We start from the raw sequence: 16,061 nt of genomic DNA, 5'->3' as shown, positions 1-16,061 counted from the left end.
TTTACTGTGTGCCATCAGCACTGGTTGCCTACACTTTTTTTTATTGTAAATAAAAGAGCTGATGATTCCATCACCGATTTGGCTTCTTCACCACAGAGACCTGCATCTGCAGGCCAGGGGGCTGGAATGGCACAGAGCTTCAGGAGACAGGGGAGCCAAGACCACGCTCTCCAGTGGACTTTTTATAACTTTCTGGAGGGCCAGGCATGAGGCTTTCTAGTCCCTGCTCTCAGGGCTGCCTGCTCACCACAATGTGCTTCTTCTGTGGGCCAAGGCTTTAGGATTTTGCCGTTTACTTAGGGTGGAAAAGATTACATGTATACCATAGAAAAGATGCAGCTGGGTATTTATCAAGAAAAAAAGGTTAATAATTATATATAAATAATAATATGGTCTTAATCTTTGGTTGATGATAGGGAGGCCCACAGTGGGTGATGAGGACTGGACTGTGGAGTTAGACTGCCTGCGCTCAAATCCAGCCTGTTCCTTACTAGCTGTGTGACCCTGGGCAGACTAATGAACCTCACTGAGCCTCAGCCTCCCCTGGAAAATGCAGGTGATAAGAGCGTCTCCTTCACTGAGTGGTGATAAGCATAGTGTTAAGTGAGAGAACTCACAGAAGGCACTAGAACAATTCTTGGCACCATAGAGTAAGCACTAAGTAACTATGACTCTTTTTCCTTGCTGTGGTCTGAATATATCCCCCAAAGCCATTCAAAAACACCCTAAAGGGGCTTGTCAGAGGAGACATTGAACTGGGTGCTGAAAAGTGAGTAAGGGTCTTCGATGTAAAAGGTGGTAAAGGGCAATCCACCAGGAATAACAAACTTTAACTACTCTTCCTGCAAAGGGGGGGAAGGGGAGATGACAGGAAAGTCCTGGAGTCTAGACCAGTGATGGCGGACCTATGACACGCGTGACATGCGAACTCATTTTTTTGGTTGATTTTTCTTTGTTAAATGGCATTTAAATATAGAAAATAAATATCAAAAATATAAGTCTTTGTTTTACTATGGTTGCAAATATAAAAAAATTTCTATATGTGACACGGCACCAGAGTTATGTTAGGGTTTTTCAAAATGCTGACATGCAGAGCTCAAAAGGTTCGCCATCACTGGTCTAGACCAATTGTAACCAAAAAGTGGGAATAGCTTGTACTCTGAAATCTACATATACTGGGGTGGGAATTTATTGCACACATGGATCATCTATAGGAACTTGGAGTCCTTATATGGGAGGAAGATACTACCAGAGAGAAGGAGAAAGTGAGGGAAGTGCCTGAACCCAGGGCAAAATCTTTTGAGCACTTGAGCAGAACATTTGCTACAAGAAGAGGTATGAGAGGGATTTGGGTGGGGGGTGTCCAGGGATGAGACTTTTCTGTTTGGACACTGCCTTGGTGGGGAGGGAACACAAGCTGGTGGCACATACACACCAAAGTGTGAGCACTCAGAGAAATGGATAGGGGCAGGGGAGCTGAGTGACAAACCCAAAGGATGGTGCAGACACTGCATATGACCAACTTTCTCCAGCTGCCTACCCCGGGCACACATGCCTTCTGTTTGTGGGATGCCCTCCTCTCCTCATGCACCTGACCACTCCCTGTCCCTTCAGAGCCAGTTCGGATGTCTTCTCTGGGCAATCCAGCCACCAGCACACTCAGCTGTGCAACTCCTCTGCATCCCCGTGGCACCCGTGCACACATGCATTACAGCCCTTTCCCCATGGCATCGTACTGTCCCTTGTCATCCAATGCAAGCCTCACTGTTCACCCCTAAAGCAGGATGAGTCATCACCAACCAGTGCCTAAGACTAGTAAGCAATTATTGACATAACACATGCTGCAATGAATGAGTGAATTTCTCGACACCAGTGGTCTCTTGTCTAAATTCCTCCATCTACTTTCAACATCGCCCTCCACATTGGGAAGTGTTGAGGCACAGCAGACACTTCTGAGATGAGAAGTGATTGTTGTCTCTATGCGTTTTGACCTCTCTTTGTACACAACCTATATTTATCATTATGGGATTTGCCAAGATGTCATTCAGACAAGCCACAGGGTTACAGGTATTCACAATTCTCTCCTCTTCCTAGTGTTCAATCCATCAAATATCCAGGGCAGAGTGGGAAGACGAAAGCAACCGGCTTGAAAGAACCCACTACAGCCCCTGGGCTGTCACATCTCGAAGGTCAAAGCTGGCAGAAGCCAATGGTCTTTTCATTTATTTTTCCTGACGCCCATCAATGAAAGCAATCGTGAGTAAAAGTTGTACCTGCCAGGAAAGGAATTGTCCTTTGTACTTAGTGGCAACCTTCACAGTTCAGGTACACTCTGACAGCTGCTTCCTGAGCCCCAGGGAGGGCTACACATCTATCCCTGGGCCCAGGCAGAAGGCGGGTGAAATACTTTTCATCTTGTCATCGATTGAAGACTTTTCTGTGATCTTGGACCGGGATTTAATTTCTAGATCCAGAGCTTATGTTTGAGAAGAACTACCATTGTAGAACTACCATAAATTGATCTGGTGTTTATTCACCTAACACAGAACACCTACTATGTGCTAGGCGCTGTGCCAGGCTGTGGGGAATAAGATGTACAAGCTGACGTCTTTACCTTCAAGGCTTTTGGTCCAGAGTTAAATGACCAAAAATCATATGAGCCTCTTGAAAAGGCTTTTCCTGTCTGATAAGAATAGGCCTCAGTTTTCTCAGAGCCAGTCGTGATACCAGGGTTCAGCTGCAAAGCCTGCTTGAGGAAAAGGCATGAGAAAAGAAAAAAAAGACCCCAAAGATCTGGGTTCCCCTGTGTGTTCCCCATGACTCTAAGCAAATTACTGAGACTCCTTGTGATTCAGGTTACTCATCTGTAAAATGGGGAGAATAATTTGTGGGACAGACAGCAGTGGAGATGAAATGAGTTGATAGACCTTGATGCACTTGGTAACCTGAACATGCACTATGCAGATATTCACCATGAATTTTAACATAGCACCTGCCTCCTGAGAACATAGAAGAGGCAATGGCTCTTCTGTTAACCTGGGACTTAGAGGAGAGTCAATACATGCCATTCTAAAGAACAAAGATGGGTGGTGGATGGTGGGTGGATGGAGGCTCCCTCTGCTCTACAAGATCTAGGTCTCTAGTCTACTCCGTACTCCTCTCAGGCCCCTCTGGCCTTGAAAGCCATAGTCCTTTTGGAGAGAGGATAACAGGTGTGACCTGACTAGACTTATGGGAGGAGACCAGACCTACACAAGGCCTTAGATCTTCCCCAGCCACCCCAGCTTTGGGGGCTGCACAGGAAGTATCAGGCAAGGGTTGGAAAGCCTGTCACAGCCTGTCCACCTACATGAGGGAGAAACGACTCTGCACCCTGCAATCACGTCCATCTCACCTCTTCAAGCTTTCTTCCTAACGTTTCTCCTTACTAGTTAGCAAAAGGAAATAAGAAAACTACCAGCTTATGTTATCGACCAATTCAAGCTGAGATGTTAGCCATGATTCTTAATTTTCATTGTATACCAGATTCCCTGTGGCACTTTCTAAAATACATATGTCCACGCCCCTTCCCAAAACTAATAAAACCAGAATCACTTGGGATGAGATCAGCTGCATGAATTTTGTAAAATGCATGGTTCTGATTTGTTCCCCCAGAGCCTGAGATGTACCTGATTAATGGCTTAAAGTCCAGGTGCTCTAGAGAGAGACTAGCATGTTAGTGGTTGTTTCAATATTACTGCTCACAGGGGTGAGAAATATGGTAAATCCTGCCATAGTCAGCGGGACTGGAACTTTGGGGTCCAGCTTAGAGAATACTGGTAGTTACTCCAAGAATGAGGGGTGCAGAATTGCTACACTTGGCTCTCCTCACTCCCCCATCACCCAAAGCAGCCTGGAGGAGGCCAGCCCTGATTTAATCCTTACAACCACCCCATGAGGTGGGCCAATTATTACCATTTTACAGATAGGAAAATTGAGACTTATAGAGATTCAAAGACTTGCCCAACCTCCCAGCACACTTAGGACCCCAGTGCCATGACTGCATTACGCTCAGAGAACTCCTAGCTTCATGACTGCCCTTGACAAGGTTGGGTCTTCAAGACTGTCCCCCTGCCTGAGAAGTCTGCCCTTGACAAGCCTGGGTGTGAGTGTTAAGGCTTTAAAAAATTATCTTTAGAGCCTTTGAATGGCTTTCTCTTTTTAGTGTAAATCACCCGTACATTAAAGCCCTTATTGTATATTTATCAGTGTGTTATTCAGACCAAGGGGAAAAGGAGAGAAGCTGACACTGTGAATGACTTTGAAAGTGAGAAAATGCTGGGCCTGAAATTAAATCATTGCGACACTGCCACTCGAGGGCATCAATTTCAATAAATGATCACCTTCTTTATTCCCGACCCGTTTATCATGCAAAAAGGATGCAAGGAGGACTTGGGCTGAACAATGTTGAAGGCCACAGGCCTCTGATTCCCCACACTGGCCAGACTTGCCACATTGCTCTGGGCCAACTGGAGTTAGACCCAACGTAGCTTGGCAAAGGCAGCCGGACATCTTTTCAGAAGCAAATTCCTCGTGGCCTCTTTCCATGTTGCCCTATCCTGAGCCTCTTCCTCGTCAGCCTGCTGAGAACTGCTGGTCTATTTACAGGAAACTTCAGGGTCTGTACACTAGTGGCAGAAAGTCTCTGTGGGTCAGTGAGGGGTAACTGTCCCATTTGCCAGAATGGTGGGCAGGGGCAAGAGCGGAGTCTGGGTGGGGAAAGTCATGTCCTGCCCCCCCAGTCCTGACTGGCACCCTGAGAGGGTGTTGCTGATACTGTAGGATGAAAGAAGGAAGCAGAGAGCAGCTGGGAACTCTGTTTAGAAGTTAAGAAGCCGAGGCTGGGAAGGGCTGTGGTTGTTCCATAGCCACGCTGCAAATTAGCGGCGGAACCGAGGCTGAAACTGCATCTCCTGACACCCTTCGGGTTGAATCACTTGGGTTAGATTCCTCTGGCAGGTCCCCCATTAAGATTGCGGCTGGTTTTACAGCTGGGGTCTTGGGTCAGAAGTGACTGGTATACAGAAACGTGGCAGCCATGTGAGAACCAACACTGACTTTGGGTTGTCTTCCCCTGGGGAGGTTGCTGCAGACTTCAGTCTAAGGGCAGTAAGTGTCAGGACTTCTAGAGACAGAGTACAGGAGGGCTGGGCTCCGGAGTGTGCACTCTGACCTTCATCGCATCACATCCCGCCTCCAGGCTTGGTTCCGCTCATCAGGAAATCACTGGGGAAAAGGGAACTCAAGTCTCCTCTGGGTGTAGGGTTAAGATCCTGTGGAAGGTGAGTCTGTGTGCCGAGGACACTCATTTTTCTACCACCTCCTGGATCCAGCCGTGTTTGTGCTAGAATGGCCCTGACAGCTTATCTCGCCTCAAGTCCGAGTATCACCAAATCCTCTCGGTTTAAAACACCTTTTCAAGTATTCAAATGATTGGCAAGTTCTATCCTCTCAGGGCCCAATTCTTCCCTCCACACCTTGTGTAGTCTGGTCATACATGATATAGTCCCCAGACACCCACGGCTGCAGGAGAAAGCCCTGTGCTCGGAGAGGAAGAAGAGTTTGTGATGGATGTCCTGGGAGGAGCCCTGGAGAGTTGCTCCTGCAGCTGAAAACCCCACCAGTCCTTGAGGCTGTGTTTCTGAGGCCAGGAAGGCACGGGCTTCACACTGCTGGGCTGCTCTTTCTGAAGCAGCTTTCTGCAGAAAGGCAGGGACATGCAGGAGGCAGAGCAGGAGCTGGGCGTCCTGTGCTGGCTCTGCTGGCGCTGCTCTTAGCTTAGCCTTTCAATATCTCTGGGTCCCAACTTGAAAACATTTGCACAAGCATGTGCTGCTGCTGTCTTCCCTGTGTGTTCCTTACTGGGCTGGGTGCTCCCTAAAAGCTGTGCCTGTGCTGTCTTTGTCTATTCCCAGCACCTATTATACGGGAGGCACTCAATCCATGGTTTTTAAATAAATGTATGCCCTGGAAAGCAGGTAGCACATATTAAGTGTCTACTATAATTGGGCAAATTGTGAGACATTTTCTTTGTGCCATTTCACAACTCACCATATTAAGTAGGGTATTATCATATTCATTTAATTAATGGGAACTTTGTGGGTTGTAATTTCTAGTTAAGATGTCCTATCTTGTGCCTGCTGGATTCTGTGGCCAGTGGGGCTGGGCTACTGGACATCCATTTCTCTGCTTCCTTGCTTTTGCGACCATTCTGGCTGGCCAGGTGAGCAGGTGAACATGCTGGGCGCTCTCTGTCATCTGTGCCCTAGGAGATCCTGGCCACAGCCAGGCCATGTTGGCAGACATGTGCTCACTCTGTGATTCATTAGACCTGCTGCTTTTCAGGAGGTGGAAGGCAGAGCTGCTGGGATACCCCAAATGCCTTCCCTGACACCAGTGCCTCCAAGCAGGATGCTGCTCCCCATGACATTGTCTGCTCACAACTCATGGCTTCCAGGGACTGCGTGGACTCTCTGACTTGTCATTCCTCAGCCCACGCCTCTGCGTCAGGCTCTCCCAAGATGACTTTGCTATGACAACTTCTTCCCTTATTACTATAAACACTGAATGTCATTTTCCAAATAGCAGTCCCCAAGCCACCATGTTCTGTTCTGAGCAGAAGCCAGCCTCATTCGTAATTATCCCTGTCACCATCAGGATTTCACTGTGTCCCCCTTGCCACACTGAGGACTGTGCTGTTGGTGTCATCACTGACATTAAAAGGGGAGAGCTTCCAAAGAGGCAAACTGTCCAAGATCTCAAAACCAAAAGATTCTTGACCCATAGTCAGAGAACAGACAAGTCTCAATCTTTTGTGTCAAAACTCTCAGTAGAACAGAGCCAACTAAGGTATTAATGGCCTCTTACGTTTGCATCCTGCTCAGTGTGTGAAAAACCCTTTACACCCTTGATTGCATTGACCCCACAGCATCATGTGAGTAGGACCAGCATCATCATCCCCATTTTACAGATGGGGAAACTGAGGTTTGGGAGGGGATGGGATTTGCCTGAAATCATCGAGCTCTTTCTTTGAACATCCTTTGATGGACCACCAAAGGCTGGCCTTTGTATCTTGCATGCCTCTATAATCCTGATAAATAAAAAATAGTCAATAAATGATTGTTCATTGCCCTATGACTGAATAGTGAACTATCACTTACATTTAGGACTTTGATTCACAGCATAATATTTTTTTCTGCTGCACCACTGTGAACTAATTGAGTTTTTCCAGCAATGGGTAAAAAGATTCAGACCCCCTCCACCTTGTCTAGTTAGTGACCTTGGGCAAGTTATTTGACCTCACTGAATTTCCTCATCTATAAAATGGAAGCTAATACTAACTTCTGCTTCGTTGTGTTGTTTAGTATTAAATTTAAAAAATGCATGTAACGTGCATAGCTGTGACTGGATAGCACATCTAGGAAGTGCTTAATAAGTATTAGTAATAGTTATAGTTATTATTATTCAAGGGTAGGGACTGGGCATTATTTGGCAAGACACTTGATTGTAGGGCTCAAGACACTTGCTGCCAACACACACTCATCATGTGACATGGAGCAAGTCCCTTCCTTCTCCTGGGTCTCAGTTCCAGTTCCAACACCTATGAACTGACGAGGGTGAACCAGATAAATCCATGGCTCTTCCCAGCTTTAAAATGCTCTGGTTATTTCAGTGGTTCTCAATGGGGATGATTGCACCCCCCAGGGCACATCTGGCCATGTCTGGAGACATGTTTTTGGTCACAACCACGGAAGGTGCTACTGGCATCTAATGGGTAGAGGCCTGGGAAGCTGGGGACCATGTACAAGTCATTGTTGATGAAAAGAATTATCTGGCTCTAGCTGTCAATAATGCCAAGACTGAGCAACCCGGATCCAGCTCTACACAAATACCCAGCGCTCTCTGAATTGCTGGGCAGGGGCCTGTGTCCTACAGTTTGCCAAAATGCCCACGGACGCAGCATTCCTCCATACAGCAGAGAAGTCTATGGATCTCCTCTTCAAGAAATTACTAAGCAGTCTATACAGCTTTATTGAGAAATCAGTAGGCAGAACCCACCCTCCCCCAACCCAGCACACCATGGGGGTGGAGGATGGGTAACATCTCGTTCAGATGGGAACCCTCTGCAAGGTATTTTCTCAGAGAGAAGCTAAGTCCAAAGTCTAAGCTTAACTAGAAATTTGAGATCTTTCTCCTGCAAACATGCCATAAAGAGGGATCTCTCACCCTTATCCTATATAATAAAAGGTTAATATGCAAATCAACCAAACAGCAGAATGACCGGTCGCTATGATGTGCACTGACCACCAGGGGGCAGATGCTCAATTCAGGAGCTGCCCCCTGGTGGGAGCGCCACTCAGCCCAGAGGCTGGGCTCATGGCTGGCGAGCACAGCGGTGGTGGTGGGAGCCTCTCCTGCCTCCACGGCAGTCGGACATCCCCCGAGGGCTCCCGGACTGGGAGAGGGCACAGGCCAGGCTGAGGGACCTCCCCCCACCTCCTGAGTGCACGAATTTCATGCACCAGGCCTCTAGTTGATTATAAAATAATCAGACCTGGGGCCATTCACAACTGGGGTCTTGCAGTGGTATTTACACTTATGGAATGAGAAAAAAGGCAGCCACAGAGATGCCCTGGTTCACGTTGGCTTTTCAATGTCACCACTTCTAGAGGCACACTGGATCAGGAAGTAGGCAGGTATCTTCTAGAGGAGTTCACTGACATGAGTATTGGCTGTCACTTCAGTATTGGGTAAGCTTTAGAGGTTCTAGAACAAAGGTTGTTCCAGTCTCTACTGATTTGAGACTGATACCGTGTGGTCTCCCTGACCAGTTCTGCTCTAGGTCCCACGCTCCTGCAGGACCTGCTAGGATGGCTACAATAGTTTGCTCTTTCACTTCCCAACAAAGTTCTGCTAATAAAACCCACTTTCCAGCACATTAAATTCCTTTCATTTCGGCCATTTAACACTCCCCTTGGCTGTTTTTCCTTGGCTCTGTCTGGATTTTGGGAAATGAATATCTTTAACACCCACTCATTAAATGCCCACTCTGCCAGCTGCCCCTCTGGCCTCTGGAAGGCCACCAGCCTGGGCAGCCAGAGGGCCCCGCAGACCAGGGCCCGAGACACTATCCAGGGAATAGCAGCAGTGATGGCTCAATCTGATCCCTACCCATTAAAGAGCAACTGTGAGTTTTAAGTAGATGTCATAGACTCTGAACTTTTTCATCCAAAAGCCAAGTTGTCCTTAATAAAATAGATCTGGAATGGGCAAGGACTTACCCATGCTTCCCCGGAGTGGGTACCAGGAGGATCTCTCTTCCAGCCTCGTTGTGGGGCAGCAGCTGGGCGACGTACCTCCCGGAAGGCTGCAGGTGCCTGTGCACGGAGACGGCCAGCCTGCAGTGCTCGCTGCTGCTCCTCATCCACGGGCTCAAGATGGTATGCTTGGAGTTTGCTGAGGTGTTGAGGAGGAGGAAGGAGCCTGCCAACAGACAAGGAAAGTGACTCTGCAGATGTATCCAGACAGGTGGACCAGCAGCACCTCTGCAGCAGGTGTTAGAGACCAATGGCATCAAAGTCCGATGCTGGAGGCCTTCATCACTCTCTTTGCACACGCCAGCCCTCTTCCCCATCTCTTCCCTTTGTAAAATCTAAAACCTGATGTAAGAGAATGGAGACTGAGGACTGGGGCTTTATAATCAGGCACACCAAGGTTCTCACCTTAGCTCCTCTACTTAGTAGCTCTACGTCCTTGAGTCTCAGGCTCATCACCTGTAAAATGGGAATGGAAACCTCTATTTCAAGGGTGGGTGCAAGGATTATGTGAGATAATCCTGGAGAGCATTTCACCCACTTTTAGGCAGGGAGGAAGCACCTATTAAATAAACAATGATTTGATTTTACTGTCTTCAAAGTTAAATTAGAGATGACAGCTCACAGATTCTTTGCCAGCCAATAGGTACAATTAACAAAATCCCCATAGGAAACAGGGGAAGAATAGTGTGTATTACCTAATCCTCACAGGGTAAACAGTTAGAAACTCAACCCAAGTGCTAAGACATTCTTATAGATTTACATACTGGTCTGGGGGACAGTCTAACCGAGTTACTCCCTCCATAAATGTGCCGAGTGGAGCCAGAACATGAGTGCCATCTCGTGAACATCAGTCTAGGGTACCTCCACACCCCAGAAACCAGGACTCTGGCATCTAGGCCACCCTTCAGGTCACAATTTAAATCAGAGCTGACTAAATTCTCCATGTCACATTCAAGCCAGCTTGAGTTTCAATTTATTGTTGGCCAATTCAGTTTCCCAGTAATGTATACATTAGCTCTCAGTTCTCAAATACTTATGACCGGCTCAAGGTTTTCCTTGAGAGGTGTGTGCTTGGGAAGGAAGTATTTGGGTCACTAATAAGGTAGTAGTTAAGATCCTGGCTCCTGCTCCTTTGCTTACCTGCTGAGTGAACTTGGGCAAAGCACTGACTTTCTCAGGTTTGAGTTTTCTGTTTATCAAATAAGGTGAGAAGGGTTGGCTGAACTTATAAATCTCCGAAGATTCATTTCTGCTCTCAGGTCTATGAGCCATGTGAATTTGCAACTGGTCTCCAGAAAGAAATCCTTACAAACCCCTCATCCCCACGCCCACCCCCACCCGGTGCTATGCCTGTGGCTGAGTTTCCCTCTGGGGCAAGCCAACCCTAATTCCAGTAGCAGTGGCCAGTGACAGACAAGAAACTTGTATTCCTGGTGGTTACTGTCAGCATAAAGCACAGCACCATGCTACTGCTCCAGGCATTCCTCCTGGTGCGCTAGTTTACTTGCCACACTTCTGCGTTGCAGTTTTGGACCATTAGATGCTGCTCCTTGGCCGTGGAAGCCAATTCCAACAAGATCTCCAACACTTCCAGTGGGAACCAGCTAAGGAGTGCTCAACGGAAACTGAGTCCTCTGTAATGTTAGGAAGCTTTAGCATGGCCGATGGGCCTTTGAAACTTCTCTACAATCCTCAGTAAATAACCTATATCATTACTCTGTTTTACAATGGGGGAGGCATTCTTATAAAGGGCTTGGAAGTAAAATAAAAGGATTAGAATCAAAGATTCAGAATTAAAAAGGACTTAACAAGCATATAATATAGTGCTCTTGCTTTTCTATGGAAGCAGACTGGAGATCAGAATGGAAAAATGACTTATTCAAAGTCTTAAATAGGAAGTCCAGACCAGACTTCAGGTCTCTGAACTCTGAACTAGTGCTCTTTCCTTCTTCCTTTTTCATTATCCCACTGTATCCTTTATCCTAAAAAATGGCCAGGGTGCCTTGTGGCCAAGTCGTGTAGCTCAGGAACTCAGAGGGATGGGAAAGGAGAAAGAAAGGCAGATAGGACCTGAACCGAATCCATTTGTTCACTGGCTTCCTTACCCACTTGCTCTGCCCTCAACGTTCATTAATGGATGCCTACTCTGAGCAAAGATTCAAACACTGGCTCTGCCCTGGGGACACAGACATGAACCAGACACAGTTCTGGCCTTCAAGGAACATCAGGTCCAGAAGGGATGATGAGGTGTTTGCAGTAACTGCAATCAAAAGCAGAGGTCTTAAGTCACAAGACACAAACGGGCTTTGAGCTAGTCTTCAAGGGCAAGAAAAACAAAGGTATTGGCAGAATCCACAGTGCAGGATCTGAGAGGCATAAATGCAGAAAGTGTGTCATGGCCTTGGCTACTGGCTACCGAGTACAGTACATGAAGAGAAGGCTGGGGAATAAGAAAGGCTAGGGTGTGGGGGTGTGGGACCATAGAGACTTAATTCCTGGCTGAAGATGTTCATCTTTATTTTGTGAAGAATAAGGAGCCAGAGGAGGTTTTTGAGCACGACAGTGACATCATCAGAGAGGTGCTGCAGGAAGGTTACTCGGGTTTGGTGGGAGACAGGGGTCAAGGTCAATACTGACTCAATCGCATCCTACTCCACCAGTCCTCACTAGGCGCGACTAAACGTAAATATGATGGCCTTGTATGTTACCATTTTAAGCAAAGGTACTGTTTTGGGGACAGCCTCTGGGTTTGACTGGGGTTTCCAATACTGTACTAGATTAGAGTGTATCTGTCCAGAGCAGGTGAGAATTCTAGAATCACTTCTGAGTCAGAATCTTGTTCCAGTCATTTTGGAGTCATGGTCTGGGGTTAGGAAAAAGCCACACATGTCACACATAAGGTGTCCTGGTCTGAGATTGTACTCTGATGTATTCAAATAGGTGGAAAGACGACCAAAACCAATTTTGGAGCTTCTGAAGGAAAGAATGTAGGTAAATAAAAGAGGTGTTCCCCTTCTCATAAAAAAAAAGTTTACATGCATGTGCGCATGTGCACACAGATACACACACACACACACACACACACACACACACACACACCTGGGAAAATCAAGTTCCCAGTAGGAGAAAATGAGGCTGAAAATGCCAGGACTTGGGGGTCTTACAGCACCACTGTTCCTCCTTCATAGGTGTGAAAACATGTAAATTCTGTCCCTGTAATTCAGTATCTCAATAATGGGACTCTTTCAGAGATGACTGGAAGATGGATGATTCCTCCACTTCTCATATGTGAGATGATGTTTATATGAATTTTATTTTGTGCAACTGGACTATCAATAAGAGACAGAACTTAAAGTATTTTCACTCTCAATGAAACTCTGTAGTTGAGAGCTATCTACACATCAGCAGCTTTCCTCTACCAAAAAAAAAACAAAAACACAAAAAACATTTCATAAGCTCCTTGGGATATTGTCAGCATAAATCTTCTAAAGTCAGTGAGAATTTATCTCTCTTCTCCCTCTTTTCTGTTTCCTGTTTACTTTGCTCAGAATAGCTTGGGGCTATGTGAAGGCTCCTGGGGTCTCCTCTAATTAAGAGGGATGGCCTGGCAGCTCACAGACCTTCCCCCATGTGGGCCGTGGGGCAACGCAGAAGCAGATCAAAGGCTTTGTTTACACAGTGCTGGGAGTGGATCCTGGTTTCCTTATTAGTGGGTTGGGTTGATATGTTCAACACTTAAATATGAAATAGTTGTTGTTTTTACCTTTGGTCACCAATACAGGGATGTGGGCTTAAATTATGAATCAGAAACCAAGGGCAGGAACCTCGAGGTCAGACAGACGCTTTCCTATCTAGGCTCTGCCTCTATCCAGTTCTAGGATTTAGACAAATTATTTAAATTCTTTAAATCTCAGTTTTCTCAAATTCAATATGGGTGTAGCCTACTTCCTATGGCTCTGGTGGAGGTGAAGTGAAACACTAGTAATATGCATAAGGGGCCAGTACAGCTCTTGGTCCTTAGTAGGAATAAGATACATGGTGATTTCTGCTTCGAGGAGTCTGAGCTCCGTCAGGAGCCTTGGAATCAGAAGGACTGAATTTGAGCCACTAACAAGCTTCCTTTGTTTGTAAACTGCAAGGACTGGATAGAGTCTCTCTAAGGGACCCTACAGCTCCAAACTGTCAGTAACTCTATCGGCCTGCCTGGAATATTATTAATCTAAAGGAACCCTGTCAAGTCTCTAACCCCCAAGCCCTAAAGACTTCTCCTCCTAATTCACCTCTCTGGGGTTTTTAAACCCAGAGTTTCAATCAACTGATCAAATACTCTGTGAACTGATTCCCTGCCTCACTTCCTCGCTTCCCATACCAGCATCATTTTTTCTGTAGATACTTTTGCTATAAGGCTATTATCACTTCTAAATGTCTGATTTAGCACAATGCTTGTCACATGCCAGGTATGCAATGACTTTAAAATATATATATATATATATTTTATCGATTTCAGAGAGGAAGGGAGAGGGAGAGAGAGAGAGAAACATTAATGACGAGAGAGAATCATTGATTGGCTGCCTCCCACACACCCCACACTGGGGATCGAGCCTGAAATCCAGGCATGTGCCCTGACTGGGAATCGAATTATGACCTCCTGATTCATAGGTCGATGCTCAACCACTGAGCAATACTGCACAGACTGCAATGACTTTTTTTAAAATCAAAGTAATATATACATGTGGCAAGAAATAAAATTGTTTAGAATAGCTCATAATAATTTTTTAAAAACTATCTCCAAATCACTCTCCTCTTACCAAGTCTCAAAAACATTTTTAAAGATGTTTACTTTCTTTTGCCTCATGACTCTAAATCAGCAGTTCTCAACCTGTGGGTTGCGACCAACGAAAATACATCCTGTACATCAGATATTTACATTATGATTCATAACAGTAGCAAAATTACAGTTATGAAGTAGCAACGAAAATAATGGCTGGGGGTCACCACAACATGAGGAACTGTATTAAAGGGACGCGGCATTAGGAAGGTTGAGAGCCACTGCTAGTGTTATTTGTTGGTGCAACAATCTTAGGTTCTTTCCATTGATGCCACAGTGAGGAAAAATTGTGCTATCCCCTTTCTAACACTTGATTTTTAAAATCCCTTTCTACTTTTTTATTACTTACTTGTTTAATTTTACATGGCAAATGTATTACTTGTTCCATCACCTATAGACAGTGTCCTCTGACTCTCCTCATGAGAAGATTAAGCTTTTCGTCTCCCTGCCCTTTTCCTCTCCAGATCCACATCCCAAGTCAGCCGTGCTTTTACTTTCCATTGTCAAGTTTGTGCAAGAATGATTCAGGCTTGTGTTTTGTTTAAAGATTGATTCTAAACCTTGAAAATCAATACGCAGATATTTTATACTGATGACTATATATTTTTTCACTGCAGCTAACAGGGCTGTATTTATAATTCTATAGGTTGAATAATACACCCCATTCAATGGAGAATGTTTCCGGCATCAAGATCAAGATTAGATGAATATTCTCTCTCTCTCTTTCACTTTCTCTCTCTTTCTTACATAACCACTTGTCAAAATTGGGGCACATTTTAATTTGCCCTATTTGAATCAGGAATTTATTATGAGTTTGTTTCTCTAGAAATTTCTAATTGCTTTTCTCTTTTATTTATTTTGCACCATATCACTCACACTTCTATATATTCCTTGAAAAACTTTCTATCCTTCTTGAAGACACTGACTTCCTGTTTTAATTTGTATTCGCTGCTTTCTGGGCCCCTAGTAGAGCTATTATTCTCAAACTTCTTTTCACTGGAACACTTCCATTAGTCCCACCGTCCTCAGGAAACTTCCTCAGGAGGAAACTCTTGTAAATTTTTGAATATCTGAAATGTTTGGGGTTTTTTTTCTGTCTTCACACATGGTTGATAACTTTGCTGGCCATAGTTTCTAGATTAGAAAATGTACTCCAGACATTCGAAAGCCTACCTTCAGTGTTGTCCAGTATCAGTGACTGAGAAGTCTAAGGTTGGCTTTATTGTTAAGTCTTTGTAGTCAATCTGTCTTCCTCTTTTGGAAGCTTTCAGGAATACAGAGGTGCTGACATTTCAATATAATGTATCTAGGTATGGATCTCTATAGAAATTTCTCTGTGGCATTGGGTGGGTGGGCTCTTTTAATCAGAAAACACATGTCTCTTTCATCTCTGATAAGTTTGTTTTATTATTTCTCTGATATTTTCATTCCTCCCTCTTCTCAATCCTGAATCTTTTTGAAGAGCTTTATCATTCAAGTTAACGTCTGTATCTAATTGATCTTTGTTTTCTCTGGGGTCAATTTTTTTATGTTGATATTTCTTTTCCATACTACTGGGCCATTAATATGTTAAAGAAGAGACAACGGGCCCTAAATGGAGTCACTTGTCCTAAGCCCCACATCACCAAACTGAGACTTAATTACTAACATAATTACAATTTTCACCTCTTCCAGCAAAGGCATCTTAAACTAGTCAGTCAGGAATTTTCTGGTCAGCACTAATGAGGTCACCTGTCTGACAGACCCTGCTAGCACCTAAAGCAGCGGTTCTCAACCTGTGGGTCGCGACCCCTTTGGAGGTTGAATGACCCTTTCACAGGGGTCGCCTAAGACCATCCTGCATATCAGATATTTACATTACGATTCATAACAGTAGC

At 45.3% G+C, this 16,061-nt stretch overlaps 1 protein-coding gene across 1 annotated transcript in view; it reads right to left on the bottom strand.

The window, feature by feature from the left end:
* ALK (anaplastic lymphoma receptor tyrosine kinase) overlaps nt 1–16,061 on the bottom strand; it is a 579,333-nt gene that overhangs the window by 247,387 nt on the left and 315,885 nt on the right. The window contains 1 exon segment of the mRNA XM_006767430.2: nt 9,321–9,522. Within this exon segment, the coding sequence (XP_006767493.1) occupies nt 9,321–9,522 (202 nt within the window).

Source organism: Myotis davidii, unplaced genomic scaffold (genome assembly GCF_000327345.1).
Source record: "Myotis davidii unplaced genomic scaffold, ASM32734v1 scaffold238, whole genome shotgun sequence".
Lineage (NCBI taxonomy): Eukaryota > Metazoa > Chordata > Mammalia > Chiroptera > Vespertilionidae > Myotis > Myotis davidii.
The sequence above is the reverse complement of the archived record's forward strand: the minus strand, read 5'-3'. Positions and strand labels throughout refer to the sequence as shown.